The 21,876-nt window shown below is 45.9% G+C and overlaps 2 protein-coding genes across 6 annotated transcripts in view; one reads left to right on the forward strand and one right to left on the reverse strand.

The window, feature by feature from the left end:
• Positions 1-632: 632 nt before the first annotated feature.
• PAK1IP1 (PAK1 interacting protein 1) lies at positions 633-12,331 on the reverse strand. 2 transcript variants are annotated; one of them, XM_006141203.3, is made up of 10 exons: positions 11,963-12,331; positions 9,867-10,032; positions 7,179-7,299; positions 7,030-7,104; positions 6,239-6,291; positions 5,755-5,900; positions 5,583-5,680; positions 3,524-3,619; positions 1,506-1,633; positions 633-1,357 (listed from the first exon to the last, which is right to left on the reverse strand). In XM_006141203.3, exons 1-10 carry the CDS (start codon positions 12,044-12,046, stop codon positions 1,137-1,139), a joined length of 1,188 nt encoding a protein of 395 aa, XP_006141265.1. In that variant the 5' UTR covers positions 12,047-12,331; the 3' UTR covers positions 633-1,136. The 2 variants fall into 2 exon arrangements, with proteins under 2 accessions (XP_006141265.1, XP_006141266.1); XM_006141204.3 differs by having other exon boundaries at positions 9,867-10,029; positions 11,963-12,330.
• Positions 12,332-12,474: 143 nt separating this feature from the next.
• Positions 12,475-21,876, forward strand: part of CUNH6orf52 (chromosome unknown C6orf52 homolog) — a 20,482-nt gene continuing 11,080 nt past the window's right edge. For 2 of the 4 annotated variants that reach the window (XM_027775014.1, XM_006141205.3), the window contains exons 1-4: positions 12,475-12,774; positions 19,898-20,045; positions 20,960-21,072; positions 21,301-21,481. In XM_027775014.1, the coding sequence (XP_027630815.1) occupies positions 21,005-21,072; positions 21,301-21,481 (249 nt within the window). In that variant the 5' untranslated portion in view covers positions 12,475-12,774; positions 19,898-20,045; positions 20,960-21,004. The remainder of the gene's footprint in view (positions 12,775-19,897; positions 20,046-20,959; positions 21,073-21,300; positions 21,482-21,876) is intronic. The other 2 variants (XM_006141206.3, XM_006141207.3) reach the window with 2 other exon arrangements.

Below are 21,876 nucleotides of genomic sequence, written 5' to 3' on the forward strand. Positions count from 1 at the left end.
GGGGGTGATTTCTCGCTTTCTGTCTCTGTCTCTCTTTCTGGTGAGTGCACCTGCCCTCTCCAAGAAAAAAAGAAAGAAAGAAAGAAATGTGTCAATCTATGGTCTTAGTACGAAACGTATGGTTGTTTCATACATATTTTACATATTTAGTTTTTACATTTCTTTTAATACACTTCCTAATACGAAAATCTTTATATCTTTCATTTCCAAAATGAAAGAAGTTTATATTTAAATGACTAGAATTGGGGCTGGCCCTATGGCCTGGGGATCGGAGAAAGCCAGATTCTACATGTTAACTGCAGCTTGAATCCTGGCTCCAGTGGCTTGAAAAACCCATCAGGCACATGTGCACGCACACCCCGAATCCCCACAGGGTAGAGAAATGGTGAAGACAGGATTGCCGTGTGGCCACGCCCTGCCAAAGGGTGCTTTCTTCCTCTCCCTCAATTTGTTTATGGCAAAAAAAATTTAAAAATTAGTAGAACCACTCCAAGAAGCCAAGTAAGGAAAATTTATCTTTTTCTCCCATTTAGGAAAAACATTTGAAAACAATTCTTTTATCTACCTCTGATAAAAAATATATTCAAGATCTTATATTACTTTAAATTACAATATTTTGAGAAAAACCTTTGCTTTGCACAACAGTAAAAATAATAACACTACACAATAACATTATATGCCTGATACAAAATATCTGCAAAAAATAATTTTATCGCTATTTTTAAAAACCCTACCTAAAAGCAGTTTTCACACTGCTCGTTTTCTCCAGAAGAAGAAATTCCTTGGTTTAGCTCTGTGGTGCACCAATGACACGCAATGCAAAGAAACTGGGATCCACGTGGCAACCACAGTTTGAGTCCCCAGGCTGGGTAGGCTAGACACATGTGTGAACGCCCAGGATCCAATGGATAGGAGGACTGGAAGGGGATGAGGCGTGATCAGGCGTGTAGAGAGTATGTTCATCTCTCTCCCTCTCTCACGTGTACACGCATGCACTCTATTATGAATAAACAGAAAAATGTTTTTAAAAAGAAATTCCTTGCTTTCACTCAAAAAAAAAAAAAAATATTAGGTATACAGTTTTTGAAAAGAATAATTCCATCTAAGAGTTGTCTTGAGGAGGAGAGATCTGGGATTCACTGCACTGGTTTTATTTTCTGCTTTTTTCTCTTCTTCTTTTCCAACATTTCTACCGTTTTCCTCTTCTTGCTTGGCACCAAAGCATTCCCTCTCACTGGCTCATTACCATTGCTAGTCAGGCCGCACTCCTCTGTGCTGGGCTGCGGGAGCGCCCCTCCTTCCTGCTCTCTGGCGCCCAATGCCTTCGTGTTGACGCTGGACTGCTCTTCTTCACTTACTGAAACAAAGAAGTGGCACATTTAAAGACCGCCCCTTGTAACGACAGACAGGCTGACAATAAAGTCAAGTTGTTCGGAGCTCCTCTACTTGGACAATGCAAGAGCTAACAGATTATGCAAATTTTGTAAACAATCAATTTTATTTACCAGAGGAAGGCTCTGCAGCGGGTGGAAGGCTTTCTTTTGTGTCTGTCACTGTGTCCAACCACACTCCAAGACATGTGAGCCTGGCGTGGGTGTTTACTTCGCAGAGTAAAGACGGGGGGACTTTCTGAAACAGAAAAACGAAAATTCGTAACACGGCTAACAGAGGAATTTACATAATTATTTGTATTTCTGCACATCAAGATCTTAATTAAAAACTTACTCCTTTTCTTGAGTATAAAATGTGGTATTTAAAAGTAACTTATTATCCTGACTGCCACTCACAGAGAAGTACCAAGTAACTGTCGATTTTAAGGAAAGGGACCATGTCTTGTGCATGTCTAGGCTGCAGCGAATAAGCCTGCACACAGCAGATACTCAGTAAACAGTACTCCCAGAACATGGTTGAGAGAATGAAGGATAACCAATAACATAAGGACACTACAGAAAGGAGTTTAATTTTTCAATTATTTGGTTCAGAACTATATTTATTTACATAATCTATTAGGAACTTCTAAACTGTTTTTTAAAAAAAAAAAAACAATTATTTTATTTAACTAACTTTCTCTTTCTTTTAATTTACCCAGTGAGGGACAAAGTGGAGAGGAGGGAGTGAGAAAGCCAGCTGCCAGGTCGGGATTCCAACCGTGGTCGGCCATGTGGGAGTCCAGAGCCCTTAACCACCATGCCACCTGCCAGCCCTCTTCCAAACTGTTTTAAGCAACAGCAGTACCTCCCATCTTACAGAGAAGCCTACCACATGAAGAGAGGAAAGTAGAGCTTCTCCTATTTTCAAGGAGCAAGAGGCAGTTCTAGGATCCTGCCAGCTGAGATTCACAGATACCAACTCCTAGTGTGGCCCTGTGGGACCTTCGCTTTAAAAACCATTAACATCAATCACATCTGGAAGAGATTTAGAAAGTTTATTCAGGGCCAGTCCATGGTGTGGTGGCTAAGGCGGCTGGATCCCACATGGCTGACTATGGTTTAAGCCCCGGACCTGCAAGCTTCAAAAACACAGCAGTGTTAGCGTAATGGCTATGTCGCTGGACTCCCACGTAGTCGACCGCGGTTCGTGTCCCGGACCCGGTGGCTTAAAACTCACACCGGGCGCGTGTGCGTGCGTGCCCAAGATCCCGAGAGGAGAATGGAGGAGAAGGGATTGCGGCGTGACCATCCCCCCTGGGGGGTGATTTCTCGCTTTCTGTCTCTATGTCTTTGTCTGTCTGGCGAGCGCACGCGCCCTACAGTGAAAATCTCTCCCAAAAAAAAAAAAAACACAGCAGTGTTTATGAGGGTGCTCGAAATCCACCGAGGAGAGAAAAATGGAGGGGACTGAAGCATGACCACTCCTCATGTGTGTGGGGGGCCCTCCTGTGAGTGTATGTGTCCTTTGGCAATTAAAAAAAGAGAGAGTAAAAGCAAAAAAGTTGACCAAGGCTATGTTTGGGGGCAGCTAGCAGCACGGTGGTTAAGGCAGCTGGATCTCACAGGGCTGACAGTGCAGCCCCGGACCTGGTGGCTTAAAAAACACGCAGTGCATGAGTGCCTGTGTGCTGAAAACCTCGAGAAGAACAAAGGAAAAGGGACTACGGTGTGGCCATCCCGCCCTGGGAGGTGCTTTCTCCCTTTCCCTCTCTCTGGCTCTCTGTCTCTCTCTCTCTCCAGTGAGCACATGTACCCTAGAGCAAAACTAAGAAAACCAAAACATGTCTTCTGACCCTAACAAATATCCTACTGGGCCCAGCAGGTGGCATGGTAGTTGAAGCAAGCGCTGGACTCCCTCATGGCTGGTCACAGCTCAGGTCCCAGACCTGGCGGCTTGCTTTCTCACTTTCCCCCCCTCTCTCCATGTCTCTCTTCAGTCAGATTAAAGAACAATAATAAATAAAATTTAGAAAAAGAAAATTCTACTTAACTACCTTACTTAACTCGGTCATACCTATAACGAGACGTGCATTAAAGCGTATCTGTGCTGTGCTGACACTGACCTGATCCTGCTGAAGTGGACCCGAACCGTCTCCTGCTGAAGCTTCCACATTTTGATGAAACCATCATTTGATGCTGTGACCATAACGTGATACTCTGGAATCTCAAAACTGCACATGTCTTTTACCCTAGGGTAGAAATACCAACATCATGAAAGACTGTTTTTCCCAAGATGTGATACTGTTACAAAACCACAGTTTGTTGCTTTTTCTTTTTATCTTTAAATATCACTTATGACAATCCCTTCTCCATTCTCCTCGAGATATTAGGCATGCAGGCAAACACACTAGGTGTGATGTCAAGCTGCCAGGCTGGGACTCGAACCACATTCAACCACGTGGGAGTCTAGTGCCTTCACCACCATGCCACCTGCTGCCCCAGAAGTTGTTTCTTTTTAACCTTAAAGCCTCACTCCAAAAACTCATCTACATATCCAAATTACCCTGTTATTCATTAACCATGACACCTTTCCGTTTCCTGCCTACTGGCCTGCTTACTGATGTACGATCTACTGACACACTCGACTTCCTGTTCACTGAACACCCAGGCCGGCCCTTCCTGTGGATGGTCACTGAATACTTGAATGAATGGGTAAATGAATGGCCAAGTATCCTCAGTGTAGCACAGTACATAAATATCATAATACATTTGCAATGGCCTTCCTGGGACCAGCAGTCGGGACAATGGTTATGTCCCCAGACTCTAACATGGCTGTTTGTGGTTTGAGTCCTGGACCCAGAGATTTGAAACTCATGCCAGGTGCGTGTGCATGTGTGCCTGGCCAAAATCTCGAGACTGGAAAAGGGATTGTGGTGTGGCCATAAGTTATGTCTTATGACCCTAAAAGAAAAATTCTACTGTGGTCATCCTCCCTGGAGGATGACTTCTCATTTTCTGTCTCTCAGTCTCTGTCTCTCCGGCGAGCGCACATGACAAAAATCTTTAAGAAAAGAAATGGCCTCCCTGGGAGAATGTGCTTACTTCCTGATACAGGAAAAAGAAAATAAAGCCTATGTTAGGGGTCTTCAGAGCACACAGGATATGTGTATTAGGAACAAACTAGGCACAGATTTCAAATTTTTCTTTGCACCAAAACAAACTTGTACTTTAACTCCACGGCTCCACACGCTTTTCGAAGCCACCCCGTGTACTACTGCACTTGACCGTTATTTAGAAAATAAGAACCAAGACTTATCTGAGACGTAGGGCATGAAAATGACACACGTCAAGGTATCACGCTGTGTATGTCGTCACAGTTACAGCAGAAGTCAGGGCCGTCACGGGTCAGGCAGACGTGGACTGGGCTCCCAGCTCCATTATCTGAGGGTGCGGGGATCTTGGCCAAGTCGCTAAACTAGGTCCCTGACACTCAGTGCCTGCCCCACAGATACAGCAGACATTGAGAGGTGCTAGGGCGCAGCATCAAACGGGAACTTGGTAACATTTCCTTTCCCCCAAGGAGAAAGAACAGTGTGGAGGAGGGAAGACATGGGAGGAGATGATCGAGGGCAGAGTGATCAGAGAAAAAGCTCAAGACTGTTTGGTGTTTTATTTGTTCAAGAATGCTGGATTTCAGGCCCCAGACTAACAGCTTTATTAATTTATTTTTTTAGTTTCCTGCCTCATGGCGCATGCACTCTCTGGAGAGACAGAGAAAGGGGAAGTGGGAAGTCATCCTCTGGGGGAATGGTCATGGCGCAATCCCTTCTCCTCCAGCCTCCTTTTGGGATCTTGGGCATCCAAGTACACACGCCTAGTGTGATTTTCAAGCTGCCGGGTCTGGACTCAAACTGCTGTCAACCACGTAGAAGTCCAACGCCTTAATCGCCACACCACCTGCTGGCTCCCTAATGGGCTTACTTGAAAAATAAAGATCCCGTGCACATGACTAGTCCCGATCACAACCTCACACCTCTGCACGACTCCCTCCAGGAAGACAACATTTCTTACCGTCTTGACTCCAGCTATCACACACACAGATATGTCTGCAGCTGTTGGCATAAACACACATCCTGCACTATGAAGCTCTTACACTCATGACACTTATATTTTAGACCACACACACACAAAATGGTTAAAAAAAAAAAATACCTGTTTTCATGAGCTTTAAATTCACAGAGACACAATTGTGAATCACAGTCAAAAAGCCTTACAACTTCTTCATCTCCAGCCACCGCAAGGACAGATTCCTGAGAGGAAAAACCAGAATGTCAGCGATTCTCGGCATCGCCCTAAACGTGGCCTCTGACCTCCAATTACTTACTGAGAGGAACGTAACAGACGAAACCCTCTTCTCATTTGTGATGGTGCCACTAATGGACGCAGTGTCAAGGTGATAGATGTCGATTTTATTCAGGATGACAACCACGTATTTCTCTCCTTTAGGGGACCATTCTACTATGTGAGCATCTTAAAAAAAAAAAAAAGAAAAGAAAAAAAGTTTACTTATTTCATAAATAAAATACAAAATGACCAGAGTTACAAAAAGAAGGGAATACTTTTAGAAAATTTAATTCGTGGGCCCACAGAATCATCAAAGGTCACAGAGCTCATGGGTGGGGGAGCCACGAGAACTGAGATCTCAAGTGGGAAAAAAAAGTAACCTCTAACATTTGCTCTCAGGGGTAACCACCATCAGGCAGAGAAATTCATGCAGACTGCAGCTCCGCCCACACATGAGAATGTATGCACATGTATACATATTTCGCCAAATTATTTAAAAATACATTTCAAAGAAAATTACTCACTTTGTTTTATATTTTTTATAAATGCAGATCTTCCTTCCACAAGATTCCATGTTCTGCAAAACAGGAAGCTCACTGATGACATCATCAACTAACTTCTCCTAACTATAGCAGAGTAGGTGCAGAGACTTACTCAAACACTGGCTAAAGGACCTGCATCTTTCTTACAGCAACATCTGCAAATGTTTATTATTTTACTTTATTTATTTAACTCACTTGCCAGAAAGTGCATGTGCACAGAGATCCAGAGAAAGCCCTTGAAATATCTATCATCAGGCAGAAGTAGAGCCCCTTCTGTTCCCCACCCCTTTAATGTCATTGTATCTATTGTATTTTCAAAAGCTTTTACCTTCTACAACATTCCTTCTAGGATGACCCACCCTTTAGCTCACACCGCACAATCAAGGGGATGCAAGCGTATCTGAATACCGAGTATGTCATTTTTACCCTACTGTGGTGAAAAGGCTCACTAGCTTTCTACCTTGCCCCTGTATCCCAATGTATTTAAAGGGCTGAAAGTAGAGAAAGAGTATCTAGTTATTGTAATAAAAGACCAACTTAGGGGGCCAGCAGGTGGCATGCTGGTTAACGCACTGGACTCCCACGTAGTCAACTGTGGTTCGAGTCCCAGACCTGGTGGCTTGCTTTCTCACCCCACCCCCCACCACTCTGCTGAGCATATATGCCCTATAACAAATTAAAATAATAATAATTTAAAAATAAAATCCTATAAATAATTATTTAAGAAAAAATAAAGACCAACTTAGTAAGGTTGCCCTTGGATGCCCACTTACCTTAATGTCTTATCTGTACCAACGGACAGGGCCAATTTGCCGGATGGGTGAATAGAAAGGAAGGTCACGTGTCCCCTAGAATGAAACTGACAATTAGCCCCAATGTGACCAGCTCACCGAGAATGCCAACAGGCAAGAGCTGGACTCACTTGTGAGCTCTGATTGACTTCAGGCATTCCCATTTCTTTGCATCCCAGACACAGATGAGTCCGTCTTCAGCTCCACTGATTAAGTGCCGGTTGCCATAGAATTTCAGGCAAGTTATTGTGCCTGTGGAGAAACCAAGACAGGAAAACTGCATTCATTCCGAACACGGACTACAACCCCGGTCTGAAAGCTATGCTGCAGTGGATCAAACATCCAATATCTTGGGATTAGGGTCATACACCTTGAAAAATACCTTGAAGAAATATTCCTCATATAAAATATAAATATTTTCAAGTCTAGACGAACATTTTCAGCAGAGTTTTCATGGTTGTAGATATATATTTAGACTCATGAGTTTCTTTTTGTTTTGTCCCCATAATTGTAAATTTAGCAGATGACTCACTAGGATAATTTGAACAAGAGTCATGCAAAACTAACTGGCTGACCAGCTAATCCAAGCGATAAACTGAGCTGTACAGTGATGGCTTCTACTTTCTAAACAGCGAGCTGGCTACTCCCCCAGCTGCACCAGGTCATCACTGCTCCAGGGACGCTCTGATCTGATTTCTTTCTTTTTTTATTGCCAGAGGATATAAGTGTGCATACACACTCCTACTCCAACAGGATTTGGGACGCAGATGTTCAATATTTTTCAAACCACAAGATTTGGGATTTGAGGGAACCAGCAGTTAGCGTAATGGCTATGTCGCTGGACTCCCACGTAGTCGACCGCGGTTCGTGTCCCGGACCCGGTGGCTTAAAACTCACGCCGGGCGCATGTGCGTGCGTGCCCAAGATCCCGAGAGGAGAATGGAGGAGAAGGGATTGCGGCGTGACCATCCCCCCTGGGGGGTGATTTCTCGCTTTCTGTCTCTATGTCTCTCTCTGTCTGTCTGGCGAGCGCACGCGCCCTACAGTGAAAATCTCTCCAAAAAAAAAAAAGATTTGGGATTTGAATCAAGTCAGCCACGTGAGATCAGGCTCCCTTAACCACAGTGCCATGAGGCCTGCCTTTAATTCCATTTCTACATTTTCATTCACTGCCATGAGAATCTATTGGAAAAATGTTACAGAATTACAGGAGTCAGCTACTCCCCCCTGGAGCCTCCTGTCCATGGTAACTGTTCCTTCATCTTTTCAACCTCTTCATAAATTCTCTTTCTTTCTGCCAAAAGTGAAGCCTGGATCTCCCACATATTTCCTCTACTGCTCAAATGTTAAATGGCTTCAGGGGCAGGGCCAGGGGCAGGGGCAGGAGGTGGAGGGGAATCTCGTGGTGAAGGAATAAATCAGCACTCTAGCGCTCACGAGCAGCCCATGCCATGATACCAAAAGGTTTCTGGGGGCTGGACAGTGGCACAGCAGTAAAGGGCCATGCTCCGTGAGGCTGACTCACACAAGAGGGTTCCAGGTTCGTGTCCAGAGACCTCCCTGAGTCATCAGGGCACATGTGTGTACATCAGCTAAGGCAGGCCGATGCTGGGGGTGGGCAAGACATCGGAGTCTGATTTGGGACTCTCTGTCTCTGTTGCTCATAAAAAAGGTAAACTTGGGCTAGCCAGTGGTGTGGTGATTAAGGCAGCTAGACCCCCGGCAGACTGAGCAGTTCGAGTCCCAGACCTGTGGATGCCCAAAATCCCAAGAGGAGACTAGAGAAGGGACTATAGGTGGCCATCTCCCCGCGGAGGTGATTTCTCATTTTCTCACTCTGGTGAGCACACGTGCCTTACAACAACAACAGAGACTTTTAAAAAGTCTTTTTTTTTGGGGGGGGGGGGGGCTGGGGAGAGATTTTTGCTATCGGGGGTGTGCACTCACCAAAAAGACAGAGACAGAGGGACAAAAAGTGAGAAATAACCCCCTAGGGGAGACGACCATGGTGCAATCCCTTCTCCTCCACTCTCCTCTCGGGATCTTGGGCACACATGCACACATGCCCAGCGTGAGTTTAAGTCACTGGGTCTGGGACTCAAGCCACTGTCGAATACATGGGAGTCCAGCGACATAGCCATTATGCTAACTGCTGTTCCCCTAAAAATGTCATTTTAAGCTCACCTATTAACTATTAGAAACACAAGACTTCTGCCAAGGAGGAAAACATGAACCCTACTTCATTCATCCCTCACTCAAATGCCTTCATCAGTAAGCCTTTTTCTCTTGTTCAACACACGTACTAATGAGTTTGAACAAATCAGGTTTATTCACCTTATTTCTTCCAAGCCTAGAAAGAAACCTTCCTTGTGTGAACTGAGACTAGAAAATAGGAGAAATAAACATATGTTGAAATCACCCAATGCCTAGCCTCTGCTAAAGAGCAAGACACTTGTCAAAGTAGCTAAAGACTGTCTACTAAAAGGCAAACGCTTATCACTCCAAACATACTCTGAAGTACAAGAAAGTCAGGTGGAACAAAACGGCATCTTTGCAGGAACCCATCCTTCATAGCTATATTTCTCCAAAGTACAGTCATTCCTTGGTGTCCATGAGGGATTTGTTCCAGGACCCCGTGAATATCAAAGCCCATGGCTGCTCCAGTCCTTATGGCTAAGAGTCCTATTTTTTCCCCTTCTCTGTAGCTCTTAGCACAGAATCTAATATATAAGTGACACTTAATGAATTGTTCGACGGAAGTCAAATTTTACAGGAACAATACCGCCACGCTATTATCGTGAAGGAGATGATTTTCTCACCGTTATGGTGCACTAGGGCCCCATGGTCTGTCTTCTTCTTCATGTCATAAATGTGGATCGTTTCATCTTTGCTCCCCGTGACGAGGAAACGACTGTTCACAGCTACTGCTGACAAGGAGGCCGTGTGGGCGTGGTGAGTGAAGTCAGCCGCAGGAGTCCATTTCTGCTGGAGTAAAACAGTCAAACCAGTCACAGCCTAACTCTGCAGAAACAGACAGACGGTTCCCCACTCCATGAAAACTACCCATGGATTCGACAAATGGAGGTGCCACGATAGTAGATTAACACCGACCAACAAAGAAACCTTACACTTGAAAAGGGAAAATAAGCCAAGAATGTGGGAAGGCAGTGCACGGTTATGGAAAAGACTTTAAGATCTCACCCAATCCTTTAATTCTTCATTTATTTACTTACACATGAGACTTCCACACTGATTCATTCGAATGCCCAGATGTTTACTGGAATCTAGTCAAACAAGGAACACCTACTATGTCTTAGCACTATTATACGCAGTTGATATACAACAGTGCACAAAAATAAAATCCCTATTATTACTCTAGATTCACGATAGCGTATGTGTGCACACACATGAGCGTGAAAGAAAGACAGAGAGAGAAACACCCTCCAGAGGGTCTGGTCATGCCACAATCCCTTCTTTCAGTTAGATCCTGGGAGATGGCAAGCATGTTCAGTGTGCTTCAGGCTGCTGGGCCTGGGGATCCTGACCGCTGTCAACACATGGGCTGCAGATTCTCCTGAGCAATGCATTACTGCTGTGCTACAGAGCGGGCCCCAAAATCTCTATACTAGTGGAGTTTCCATTCCAACGGGGAGGCAGAAAACAAACAAATATGCTGTCACATACAAGCACGACAAGTCCTATAAAGAAAACTAAAGAGAGGGAACCAGCAGTTAGCGTAATGGCTATGTCGTTGGACTCCCACATAGTCGACCGCGGTTCGCGTCCCGGACCCGGTGGCTTAAAACTCACGCCGGGCGTGTGTGCGTACGTGCCCAAGATCCCGAGAGGAGAATGGAGGAGAGGGGATTGCGGCGTGACCATCCCCCCTGGGGGGTGATTTCTCGCTTTCTGTCTCTATGTCTCTCTCTGTCTGTCTGGCGAGCGCACGCGCCCTATAGCGAAGAAACCTCTCCAAAAAAAAAAAAAAAGAAAACTAAAGAGAGTAGATGCTACGTGTCCATTCGTACCAACATACGCCCTAGAGAAGTCAACAAGGATGAGATCCCAAAACCCCTATGCTTAGCGTCATGTAACTTTTGCATAAGTATGACTGGATGAGTTCCAATGACAGCAAATTACTCCCCTCCCCGCAACTGAAAACACAGCAAAAACTATTAGAGTAAACCAATGAAGAAAAACCTACCAAACTTCTTTGAACATCTTAAGGCAAATACCTACAGAAAGTCCTAAATAATTACAGTACCAGACAGGCCTTCCATCAATCAAGACTAAGGGGGGGGTCTTTTCTGAGTCCAGATACAACAGCACTGAGAGGCTGCTGTGGCCCTATTCACATGGCAACAGTAATAATGGTGGTTATCTAGGCTATGCTGCAGATGGAGAAGCAGTAACGGGTACGAGCTTCCAGTATCAGAGACACTTCCTTAATCAATTACTAGCTGTGTGGCTTTGAGCAGTCACTCGACCTGCAAGTGGCAGCTTCCTTCATGGTCTGTACACAGCGTGTCTATCTTTTTTTCTTTAGGAAGAGATTTTTGCTATAGGGCAGAGAAAGACAGGAGGATGGCCACGCCGCAATCCCTTCTCCTCCATCCCCCTCTCAGAAAATTGGGCACGCACACGCGCCCCAAGGAAGTTTTAGGCGCGGTCCGGGACGCGAACAGCCGTCGGATATGTGTCGATTCTGGCAGGCAGATACGACCTAGTCTCTGGAAAGTCCCTATTCCATGTTTTAGAAGATCAGGCTTTCACTTAAATCCCGAGTTTTATTCACCAATTAATCCAAAGAGATCGGACTGTAAACAGGAGGCGCCCAAATATTGACCTCTGTTGTGGGGGAAACAACCTGACCCTACCCGCCCTCTTCCGTCGGTCCCTCGGCTCGAACTCTCACCTCCTCGTCGCCGCTCGCCTCGGGTTTCGGACGCACAGAGAACCCAAAAAGGACCTGCTCGTAAGAACCGGCTACTAACTCCATAGCACCATTCAGCAGCACACGTGCCTCTTCCGGCAGAACGCGTCGGCGAGGGGACGGAACCGAATACGAAAGACAGGGGGCTTCCTGCCTGTGCCGGCGCTCACATTATACGTCATGACCGCCGGGCTGCCATGTAGACGCCCATATCCATGGAAAGGTTTACAGCTCTTGGAGACTCTACAGATTTGCCAAGAGAAGAATAAGAAAGAACAACACGTGAGAAAGGATCTTGCAAAGAGGAAAAACACCTGGGAGTAAACAGGCATGTAGTAGGAAGCACGAAGTACGTCTGGGGAGAATGGGCGGGACTTCCTCCGAGGAAGCCGCTCATGTCCGTGACGTCAAGGAAGGGGCAGGCCAGCTTCCGGCCTGGGCGGGGTCTTGCTCTCGCGTGCTCAGTAGGCGGAGCGGTGTCTTGTAAACTGTGCGGAGCTGTGGATTAGGTTGTGCAGGGCGCAGCGGAACGAGCCTTTCTGGCATAACAGAGCCAGGGGGACTTGGGGCTCGCGGTTACTGGATCCGGGGCCGCAGCGACAGGCTTGGGTGTGCGAGATTGGAGTCCGAGCCAGGTCGTCCTGCCCTGCACACCTTTCCTTCCAGATCTCTTCTCGTGTCTTAGCCCTGGGGTCAAATTGATCCGAGTTGAGCACCTCCTGGGGTGGGAAGAGGACGCTTTCCCTGATGGGTATGAGGACAAATTGTCTTGAAGAAGGGTGCAGTCATCCTCGGTGAGCATTCCAGAAAAATCTTCATGTTGGTTCCAATTTCACTTGCCCTATTCCCTCCCGGATTAGTCCAACGTTCGTGGAAAGCATCGATGGTCCTTGTACTCATAGAGTCCGGAGATTCACGTTACATGTTGGAATTTGCAGCTTTCTCACAAGCACCCAATAGAGTAAATCTTGTATTGTGTAGTTCTCATAAACGCATAACAAGTCGGCTTGACAAGCAAGTGTTAAATACTCAATGTCCGAGCAGTCTTCAGCCCCCACTTGAACAGGGATGCAATCCTTAAAGCCTTTTGTCTCCAAGGACTTATTTTTCTGGGGTTCTGAATTTAAATACATAGCTGATTAGCTCAATGAATGCCCTAATGCCGGTTATGATTTGTAGATAGGAAGGGCTTCTGTTGCAATTTTTGGCATCTGCACATGTGAACAGACGCCCAGGCAACTAAAACACTGTGGTCAGCCATTCCCAGGCGAGTGGAGACCCTTGCATTAATTCAGTGTTCTATAGTAATTCTTTATTGGCAGCTAGTTGTCATAAAAAGTCACAAATTATTTTCTGTTGGCTGCTTAACGATTTCTGAAGATCCACTGAAATAGGAGTGTTAAGTGGGTGCCCCTTGGGCATGGGAGAAAGAATGAGTAAGCAAGGCATTTCTTTGAAGTTTCACCATCCCCCTAGGGGGATGATTTCTCGCGCTCTCTGTCTCTCTCTCTCTCTTTCTGGCGAGCACACGTGCCCTGTAATAACAACAACAAAAACTCTCCAAAAATAAAAAATAATGACTTTCTGCTCTTTGCTCCATGACATATCAGTTCATTTTAGTGCAAAAGTAGTAGTCTTTCCAGAAAAAAATCTTTCCCAATCACATCCTTTTTGTGTTATTTTGCTTCTGGAATGTCTCTTAGAAATTTCAGCTGCTGTTTAAGAAGTGTTAGTGAGGCCAGCAGGTGTCCTGGTAGTTGAGGCTGCTGAACTTGGTTCAAGTTTCAGACCCGGTGTCTTGAAACTCACACCAGGTACATATGCATGTGTGCCCAAAATCCCAAGTGGAGAATGGAGGTGGGACTATGGCATGGTCATCACCCCTGGGGAGTGATTTCTCCCTTTCTATTTCTGTGTGTGTCTTCAGCAAGTGCAAGTGCTCAACAGCAAAAATCCCTCTTAAAAAAAAAAAGGGGGGGACTAGCAGATAGCATAATGGTTATCACATAATCAATCACAGTTCAAGTCCTGGACACAGTGCCCAGAAACTCACGCTGGGTACATGTGCATACATACCCAAAGTCCAGAGAGGAGAATGGAGGAGAAGGGACTGCAGCTTTGTCATCCACTCTGAGGGGTGATTTCTTGCTTTCTTGTCTCTCTGGCGAGCACATGCGCCCTATAGCAAAGTCTCTGTCTCAAAAAAAGAAAAGAAACAAACATGCAAATGTGATCGTACTCAATACTTTTTTTAAAAATTACCCTTAACTTAACACTGTAACAGGGTAAATACTGGATTCAGCATTTATTACCAGACAGCCGCACGTTTTTTGCTAGAGGTGAATGCTCTCGCTATAGAGAGACAGAGAGAGGGAGAGGAGGAAGCATTCTCCATGGGAGATGGTCACACGGAAATCCCTTCTCCACTGTCTCTTCCTTTCAGGATTTTGGGCACATGTGCACATGCGCCCAGCTTGTTTCCAAGCTGTAGAGTCTGGGACTTGAACCACACAGTTGGCTACATGGGATCCAGCTGCCTTTATCACCAGGACATGGCCCCAGACCATCATACCCTTCTTGAGTATTAGTCACTTTTTAGAGGAGAAGAAACATGAGGCTTGATAAAGTCTGCTTCTCCAACCAGGAATCTTAGACTATAGTTGGCTCTAGAATGAGAACCAGAGTGTAAGTACTAGAAGCATAAAGTTGTCTTACTTAGTAAAAATCTGTTAGTGGAACCAATCATAAAGCTCAGGATTTAAAGAACATCTACTCCAGATGTTAATCTGGGAGTGGGGGTGTTTGTGGATAAGCTTCAGAGTTTTCGAAAACCTTGAAATTATATGCAAAATTGCAGATGTAAATTTGGGGGAGAGAAACTTGACAAAAATTAATTATGTTTTCAGAAAGATTGGTATCTCGTTAATGACAAAGTGGGGCCAGGTGGGGGCACCATGGTACCACAGCTGAACCCACATGGGCGAGGCCCTGGGTTCATGCCCTGGGAACGCCAGGCTTGCACAAGTGCCAGTGGTTCAGGCTTGCTGAAACTGGGCATGGACCATGGTTTAAAGACCCTGTGGGAAAGTCTCCCTTTTCTCTTTCTCTGTCAAAAATAAATGAATGAACTTCAAAAAAAAAAAAAGTTAAAATACACTAATGCAGTGTTACATTATAAATACCAAAACGTGTCCAGAAATGTGCCCTTTTCAAGATCACACAGTTATGACAGCAGAGGCAGAAGGGCTGCAGTTTTTATGCTTTCTTGAACATTTTCTTTAACAGAGAAGAAGGAAGTGGAGTTTGATTACATTCGTGGTGTGGCATAGTTTCCTAGCTTGCTCAGGTTCGGGTTTTCCATTGTCTGAAGACAATACAGAATTAATCTCATTCTTGTGAAAACTGCAGTCGCTAAGAAACAACTGATTGTTGAGAGCTCGTTAATCACCAAAAAAAAAAAAAAAAAAAAAAGATTTTTTTTTCCGTCTTGCTTTTAAATTATTAATTGAAAAGTTTTTGTTTTGTTTTGTTTTGTTTTTGAGAGGTTTTTGCTATAGGGCTCATGCGCTCACCAGAGAGACAGAAAACAAGAAATCACCCTCTGGGGGGATGGCCATGCCATAATCCCTTCTCCTCCATTCTCCTCTCTGGATCTTGGACCCACACACACGTGTCCAGCGTGAGTTTAAGCCACCAGGTCCGGGACTCAAACCGTGGTCAACTACATGGGAGTCCAGTACATGGTCATTACACTAACTGCTGGTCCTGATTGAAAAGCTTTTTGCACTTGAGCCATTGTTGATGTATTCATTCAACAACTATTTATTGAGTGCTTGGTTTTGTCTGATTTGCTAAAGATGGCCAGTTTTTTTTTTTTGTTTTTTTTTTTTTTGGAGAGGTTTTTCACTATTGGGCACGTGCGCTCGCCAGACAGACAGAGAGAGACATAGAGACAGAAAGCAAGAAATCACCCCCCAGGGGGGATGGTCCCACCGCAATCCCTTCTCCTCCATTCTCCTCTTGGGATCTTGGGCACGCACGCACACGCGCCCGGCGTGAGTTCTAAGCCACCGGGTCCGGGACGTGAACCGCGGTCGACTACGTGGGAATCCAACGACATAGCCATTATGCTAACTGCTGGTTCCCAAGATGGCCAGTTTGAAGTGGATGTCCTAGGCTGAGAGCAGGGTGGAGCACAGAAAAGTCAGGCCTGTTAGAAATATTACAGGATGGGGGACCAGCAGATGGCAAATGATTACGTCACTGGACTCCCATGTAGTTGACCACAGTTCGAGTCCCAGTTCTGGTGACTTAAACTCACGCTGGGTGCGTGTGCATGCGTGCCCAAGATCCCAAGAAGAGAATGGAGGAGAAGGGATTGCTGTGTGGCCATCCCCCTTGGGGGATGATTTCTTGCTTTCTGTCTCTCTGTCTCTTCAGCAAGCACACACACCCTATAGCAAAAATCTCTTTAAAAAAGAAATATAGCAAGGTGGGCCAGCTGATGGCGTGGTGGTTAAGGCAGCTAGACCCACGTGGCTGACTGCGTGATTCGACTCCCAGACTTGGTGGCTTGACAAATATGCTGGGCAGGTGTGCATGCCCAAAATCCCAAGAGGAGAACGGATTGCAGTGTAGTCATCCCCCCGGGGAACTGATTTCTCACTTTCCCTCTCTCTCTGTCTCTCTCCTATGAGCACACATGCACTCTAGCAAACTAAGGGGGAAAAAATCACAAGGGACCAGCAGATGGCACAATAGCTATGTCACTGGACTCCCATGTAGTCGACCGTGGTTCAAGTCTCGGACCTGGTGGCTTAAACTCATGCTGGGCGCATGTGCATGCATGCCCAAGATCCTGAGAGGAGAATAGAAGGGAAGGGATTGCAGCGTGGTCATCCCTCCTAGGGGGTGATTTCTCACTTTGTGTCTCTCTGTCTTTCTGACTAGCACACGCACCCTATAGTGAAAACGTCACCAAACAAAAAAGGAAAAAGAAAAAATAAAAAAATCACGGAAGCCCCAAATCCCTCAGTTACCCTCCTTTCTCTCTGTGAGCCTGTTCAACTCAAGGCCGGCAGGGGTTGCATGTGGTTGTGTTCCGAGGACTTGGGACTTCTTTGTATTTCCTCTTTGCATTAAGGGCCGCAGAGCTGGTGGTCTGCTTCCCCTGGACACTATCTGGAATCTGCCCTGATAGAAATTTGCATTACTTGTTTCACGGATCACTTAATCCAGGCGCACCAGGAGAGGTTTCCATGGGGGGGTTGTCAGGAGCAAATCTGTGTGGGCCCTACCTTATCTACAAGGCCTCCTGATGCCCACTGTGGTCCCAGAAACTTGCTCAGTCTTCCTTCCCCCTTCTCCTGCCATTTGGGGTTTCAGCATGACACACGGCCTCGCCTTCTCTCAGCCTCCTGACCACACCTTGTCAAGGTTCTACTTCCACATTCTTTTCCAACTACAGATAACCTCAACGCTCACCCGCTTGTAGGCACAATTCTGCTTTTCTTTCTGTAAAATGAAGTCAGTCCTAACAGGAGAGAAGGGAAAATGAATTACAGTTTTTAAAGAAAGAGGCTCTTTAACGCTTTTTTATTTATTGTGTGTGTGTGTGTGTGTGTGTGTGCGCGCGTGAGAGGTTTTTGCTATATGGTATGTGTGCTCGCCAGAAAAGGAGAGAGACAGAGAAAGCGAGAAATCACCCCCCGGGGGGATGGCCATGCCACAATCCCTTCTGCATTCTCCTCTCGGGATCTTGGGCACGCACACACATGCGCCTGGTATGAGTTTAAGCCACCGGGTCTGGGACTTGAATCGCAGTCGACTACATGGGAGTCCAATGACATAGTCATTATATCAACTGCTGGTCCTGTTAACACATTTTATTGGACATCGAAGCTGCTATAGTAGCTAGAAGTTATATATGGGCCAGCCAGGTGGCCTGGTGGTTAAGGCAGCTGGATCCCACGTGGCCAACTGCATAATTGGACTCCGGACCCAGCAACTTGAAAAACATGCCAGGCACATGTGCCTGTGTGCCCAAAATCCCAAGAGCAGAGCAAAGGAAAAGGGATTGTGGTGTGGCCATCCCATCTGGAGGGAGCTTCTTTGCTTTTTATCTCTCCCTCTCTGTCTCTCTCTCTGGTAAGTACATGCACCCTATGGCAAAATTTAAAAACAAAAACAAAAAAAAACGAATTATGTATAACTTGGTAAAATAACAGTAGCTTAGACAGAACATCTGTTAAGGAAAAGAATCCTGATGGTAGCCAGGCCAGTGCCTGTTGGGGAGTTCACAGTCCCTAGGACACAGACACGTTCTGTTTTCTAGTATTCTTGTGCATGACTTCTTCCTTGGTGTCACCTCACAGCCCAAAGTAGCTGCAGAATTATATTAGCTCCAGCTCTCACATGTGCAGTCTCAGCACCAGGCCTGGGAAATGGTGGATGACGAAAAGTCTTCCTTCCAGCTAAGCAAATACCAGTTGCCCACATGGTCTTCAGTCTTCTTTCCTCAGTCGTCTTCTTATAGTTCTGTTGATATCTTTAGATGGAACTGGGCTCCTGGTCACATCTAGCCACAAGGGGGGAATTAGGAAAGGTCATTTTGGTGGATAGCTTGGGCCTGTTGCTGCCTCAGATAAAATCAGTTCTAGTATGAGAGAAGGAAAGAAAGCCATAGCAGATGGCACTTAGTGAAGTCCTCCAGGACTGTCGGTCAGTAAAATCCTCCAGGAAGACACGGAAGCCTAGGACTGTATATCCCCACTCCAGCACCAGTGCCAGGCGCTATCTGCATGCAGTAAGGACTCCTATCACCGGCAGCTGAGCTCGAGGATCTGAATTCAGCATGCTTATTATTTTTCATGTTGTAGGTAAACATAGAAGCCACTGAGTACTACCAATGGAGTTGTTAGTTATGAACAAGCTGCAGGGAAATGGCCAAGATGTCAATGTTACAGTCTAATTAGTGAGAAGTAAGAGGACATTTAGACAGCCAAATTACTGGAATTTTATTAAGTCGGCGGCGTACAGGGCAGATGTGGGGTTGGGGGGAGACTCGTGTCTCTCAAAAACCCTGCAGCCCCAAGTGAAAGGTGAGGAGTGCTTAGAAAGGCAAAGATCCACATTTTTGGGGAGTTGACGTGGTGATTACAAGAACAAGGCGTGGTGGGTTTGAAATGGTAGAGGGGAGGGGCTTACAACGCTGAAGCAACGAGCAGGTTAATCATTTTTAAGGGTATGTTTTATTTCTATTTAAACACAATGGAATTTTAATGATTTATGTCTAGGGCAAGGGGTTTGGTACTTTATTATATTACTAAGGAACATTTTAAGGTAGGTGTTTCGGGTTATTTAGCAAAGACAATAGAAATGTTAATGACTTTGTTTACTTTAGGCCAAAAAATAGCTAGTTTTTAATATAGAGAGGATTTTACAATAGAGGTGCTCTTGCTTCACTGCTTCATAAAGGCCCCTATTTGGCCCCAACATCATCTTTGAAAAAATTTCTATTTTTACTTTTTTTTTTTTTTTTAAGGGGGTTTTTGCTATAAGGTGCGTGCGCTCGTCAGAAAGACAGAGAGACAGAAAGCGAGAAATCACCCCCGAAGGGGGACGGCCACACCGCAATCCCTTCTCCTCCGTTCTCCTCTCGGGATCTTGGGCACGCACATACACATGCTCGGTGTGAGTTTAAGCCACCAGGTCTGGGACTCAAATCACTATCGACTACATGGGAGTCCAGCGACATAGCCATTACACCAACTGCTGGTCCCAATTTTTAAAAATGTTTAGTGTTTTGTTCTAGGGCACGGGCATTCACCAGAAAGAGACAGGGAGAGAGGGAAAGTGAGAAGTCACCCCCTCAGTGGGGCTGGCCACACCCCAATCACTTCTCCATTTTCCTTCCAGGATTTTGTGCACACAGGCTCCCAGCATGTTTTCAAGCTGCTGCATCCGAGACTAGAATCACAAAGTTGACCATATGGGATCCAGCGGCCCTCTTATATCTTGACACTCACTTTTAAGGATGGTGGGAGCTGGCTGGAAATGCCAAACGGTAGGTTCTGCTCCAAGTCTGACAGATCAGAACTTTACGGCTTAAACTATGTGCCCAGGGAATCTGTATGCACACAGAACTTTGGGAAACACCGCTTTATGATGCTTTTTAAAAATGCTAAAACACAGAGGTACTTCTTTAAACTATTATTCTTACACCTGCATGAAGTAAGGGGCATGCGTGTGTGCCTCCCTGCCTCTTGATTTGAAATTAGGTAGGGTCATTTCAGCCTGTAGAGAATTTTAAAAAGTGTCTAGGTGGGGTCAGCAAGTCACGTGGTGGTTGAGGCACTGGACTGCCATGTGGCCAACCACGGTTCAAGTCCTGGACCTGGCAGCTTGCTTTCTCACTTTCCCTCTCTGTCTCTCTCATGTGGTGAGCTCATGTGCCCTACAAGGAATTTAAAAGAATAATATAAATAAATAAAAGTAATTCTTTAAAAAAAGCTTCTAGGTGCTAGTTCTAGTAGGTATTCTTAGCAGATAATTGAGGAGGGAAACAGCAAATGATGGTAGTGTTTAAGGTTTAAGTTTTTAAATGCAACTAACCTATTACGCAGACATCTGGGTCCCACCCAGTTGACCAGCTCATGTTCCCTGCTCCCCTTCGCTGTGTGTCCCCCCTCCCCCTACAGGGCTCCCCAGGCCTAGCAGTTGGGGGGAAGGGGACTAGAGGCCTGGTGGTTGTGGGGAAGGGAGTGGCAGCTGGAAGCCACGAATACAGGTGCAGAAGTTCATCCAGGTGGCCTCCACGATTGCACCCGTGCTTCTGCCCACACCTTAACCACATTTTCGAGAAAGTTGCACTTAATCACCTAGCAGGAATTTCCATTAAATGTAATTACTCTGTCTCGAGGTAGTGATGAGAGCTCTTTGTCAGGGCAGCCCACCTGATGGGTTTTTTTTTGGATGCAGGAATAAAAATCGTGGATTCTGTCCTTTTGTAGAGTTTCTAAGTAAATGGCTCGAAGGGAGCGTTCAGCCCGTTTTGGCCTCGTTCAGTCAAACTATTACTGCTACTGGCCGAGGTGAGTGGGTTGTTTTTTTTCACTTTGAAAATGAAAGTCGTTCGTGTTCTCTTGCAAACATGTCGGCAGTTTACAAGCTATTCCTTGGAACAAAGGTGTTCGGAAATAGCTAGAGCAGGGATCATCCTGACTTGAGACTTCTTGGAAATAAGAGTCCAGGGGGTGGGAACAGATTCTGGCTGGGGCCAGTGCTGGTTGTCATTTCTGTGCTGTCCCCTCTGCTATTAGAGTGAAGCTGGAGTTCCAGCCCAGCCAGGGTCCCTTCTGTGGCGACTGGTACCAACAGCGGCAGGGCTCCTGCCTGCTCTCTGGCTGTAGCAATGGCGGTGCAGCGGATGGAGATGGACACAGCCTTCTTTCTGCACATGGGCCCCCGGACCCCCCAGCTGGAACGTTGGTTATGCCTGAGGTAGCCCCTGTTGATGTGACTCTCGCGTCATTCCCATGCCTGACCGTGTAAACACCCCTTTCCGGTCCTTACGTACCATGCCCTGCCGTGACTCTTGCTCCCTGTTTTGCTTAATGTTTTTAATTGTCAGAGGCTTATGAACTCGCCAAAAAGAGGGAGAAAACACCCCATAATGAGAGCGGGCTCAGGCCACAGCCCCTTCTCTTCCATTTCTGTTTTGTCAGGGTTTGGGGAACATGCATGTACACACACACACACCTAGTGTTTTTCAAGACGCAGGGTCTGGAATTCAAACCAAAGTTAGGCATGTGGGATCCAGTTCCTTTAATCACTCGGCCATAAGCTAGCCCCTTCACAGTTTTCTATTTTTGTTTTTGAACATCTTTTTTGAGGAA

This window comes from Tupaia chinensis, unplaced genomic scaffold (assembly GCF_000334495.1).
Source record: "Tupaia chinensis unplaced genomic scaffold, TupChi_1.0 Scaffold000048_1, whole genome shotgun sequence".
NCBI classification, from domain to species: Eukaryota; Metazoa; Chordata; class Mammalia; order Scandentia; family Tupaiidae; genus Tupaia; species Tupaia belangeri.

Bases quoted from the DNA above. Each gene is read 5' to 3' on its own strand.
- PAK1IP1 (XM_006141203.3), bottom strand. From the start codon at position 12,046: ATGGAGTTAGTAGCCGGTTCTTACGAGCAGGTCCTTTTTGGGTTCTCT. The intron at 7,300-9,866 runs GTGAGAAAATCA...GTTTCTCCACAG, and splicing joins GGCCCTAGTGCACCATAACG to GCACAATAACTTGCCTGAAA. The intron at 7,105-7,178 runs GTGAGTCCAGCT...GTTTCATTCTAG, and splicing joins AAGTCAATCAGAGCTCACAA to GGGACACGTGACCTTCCTTT.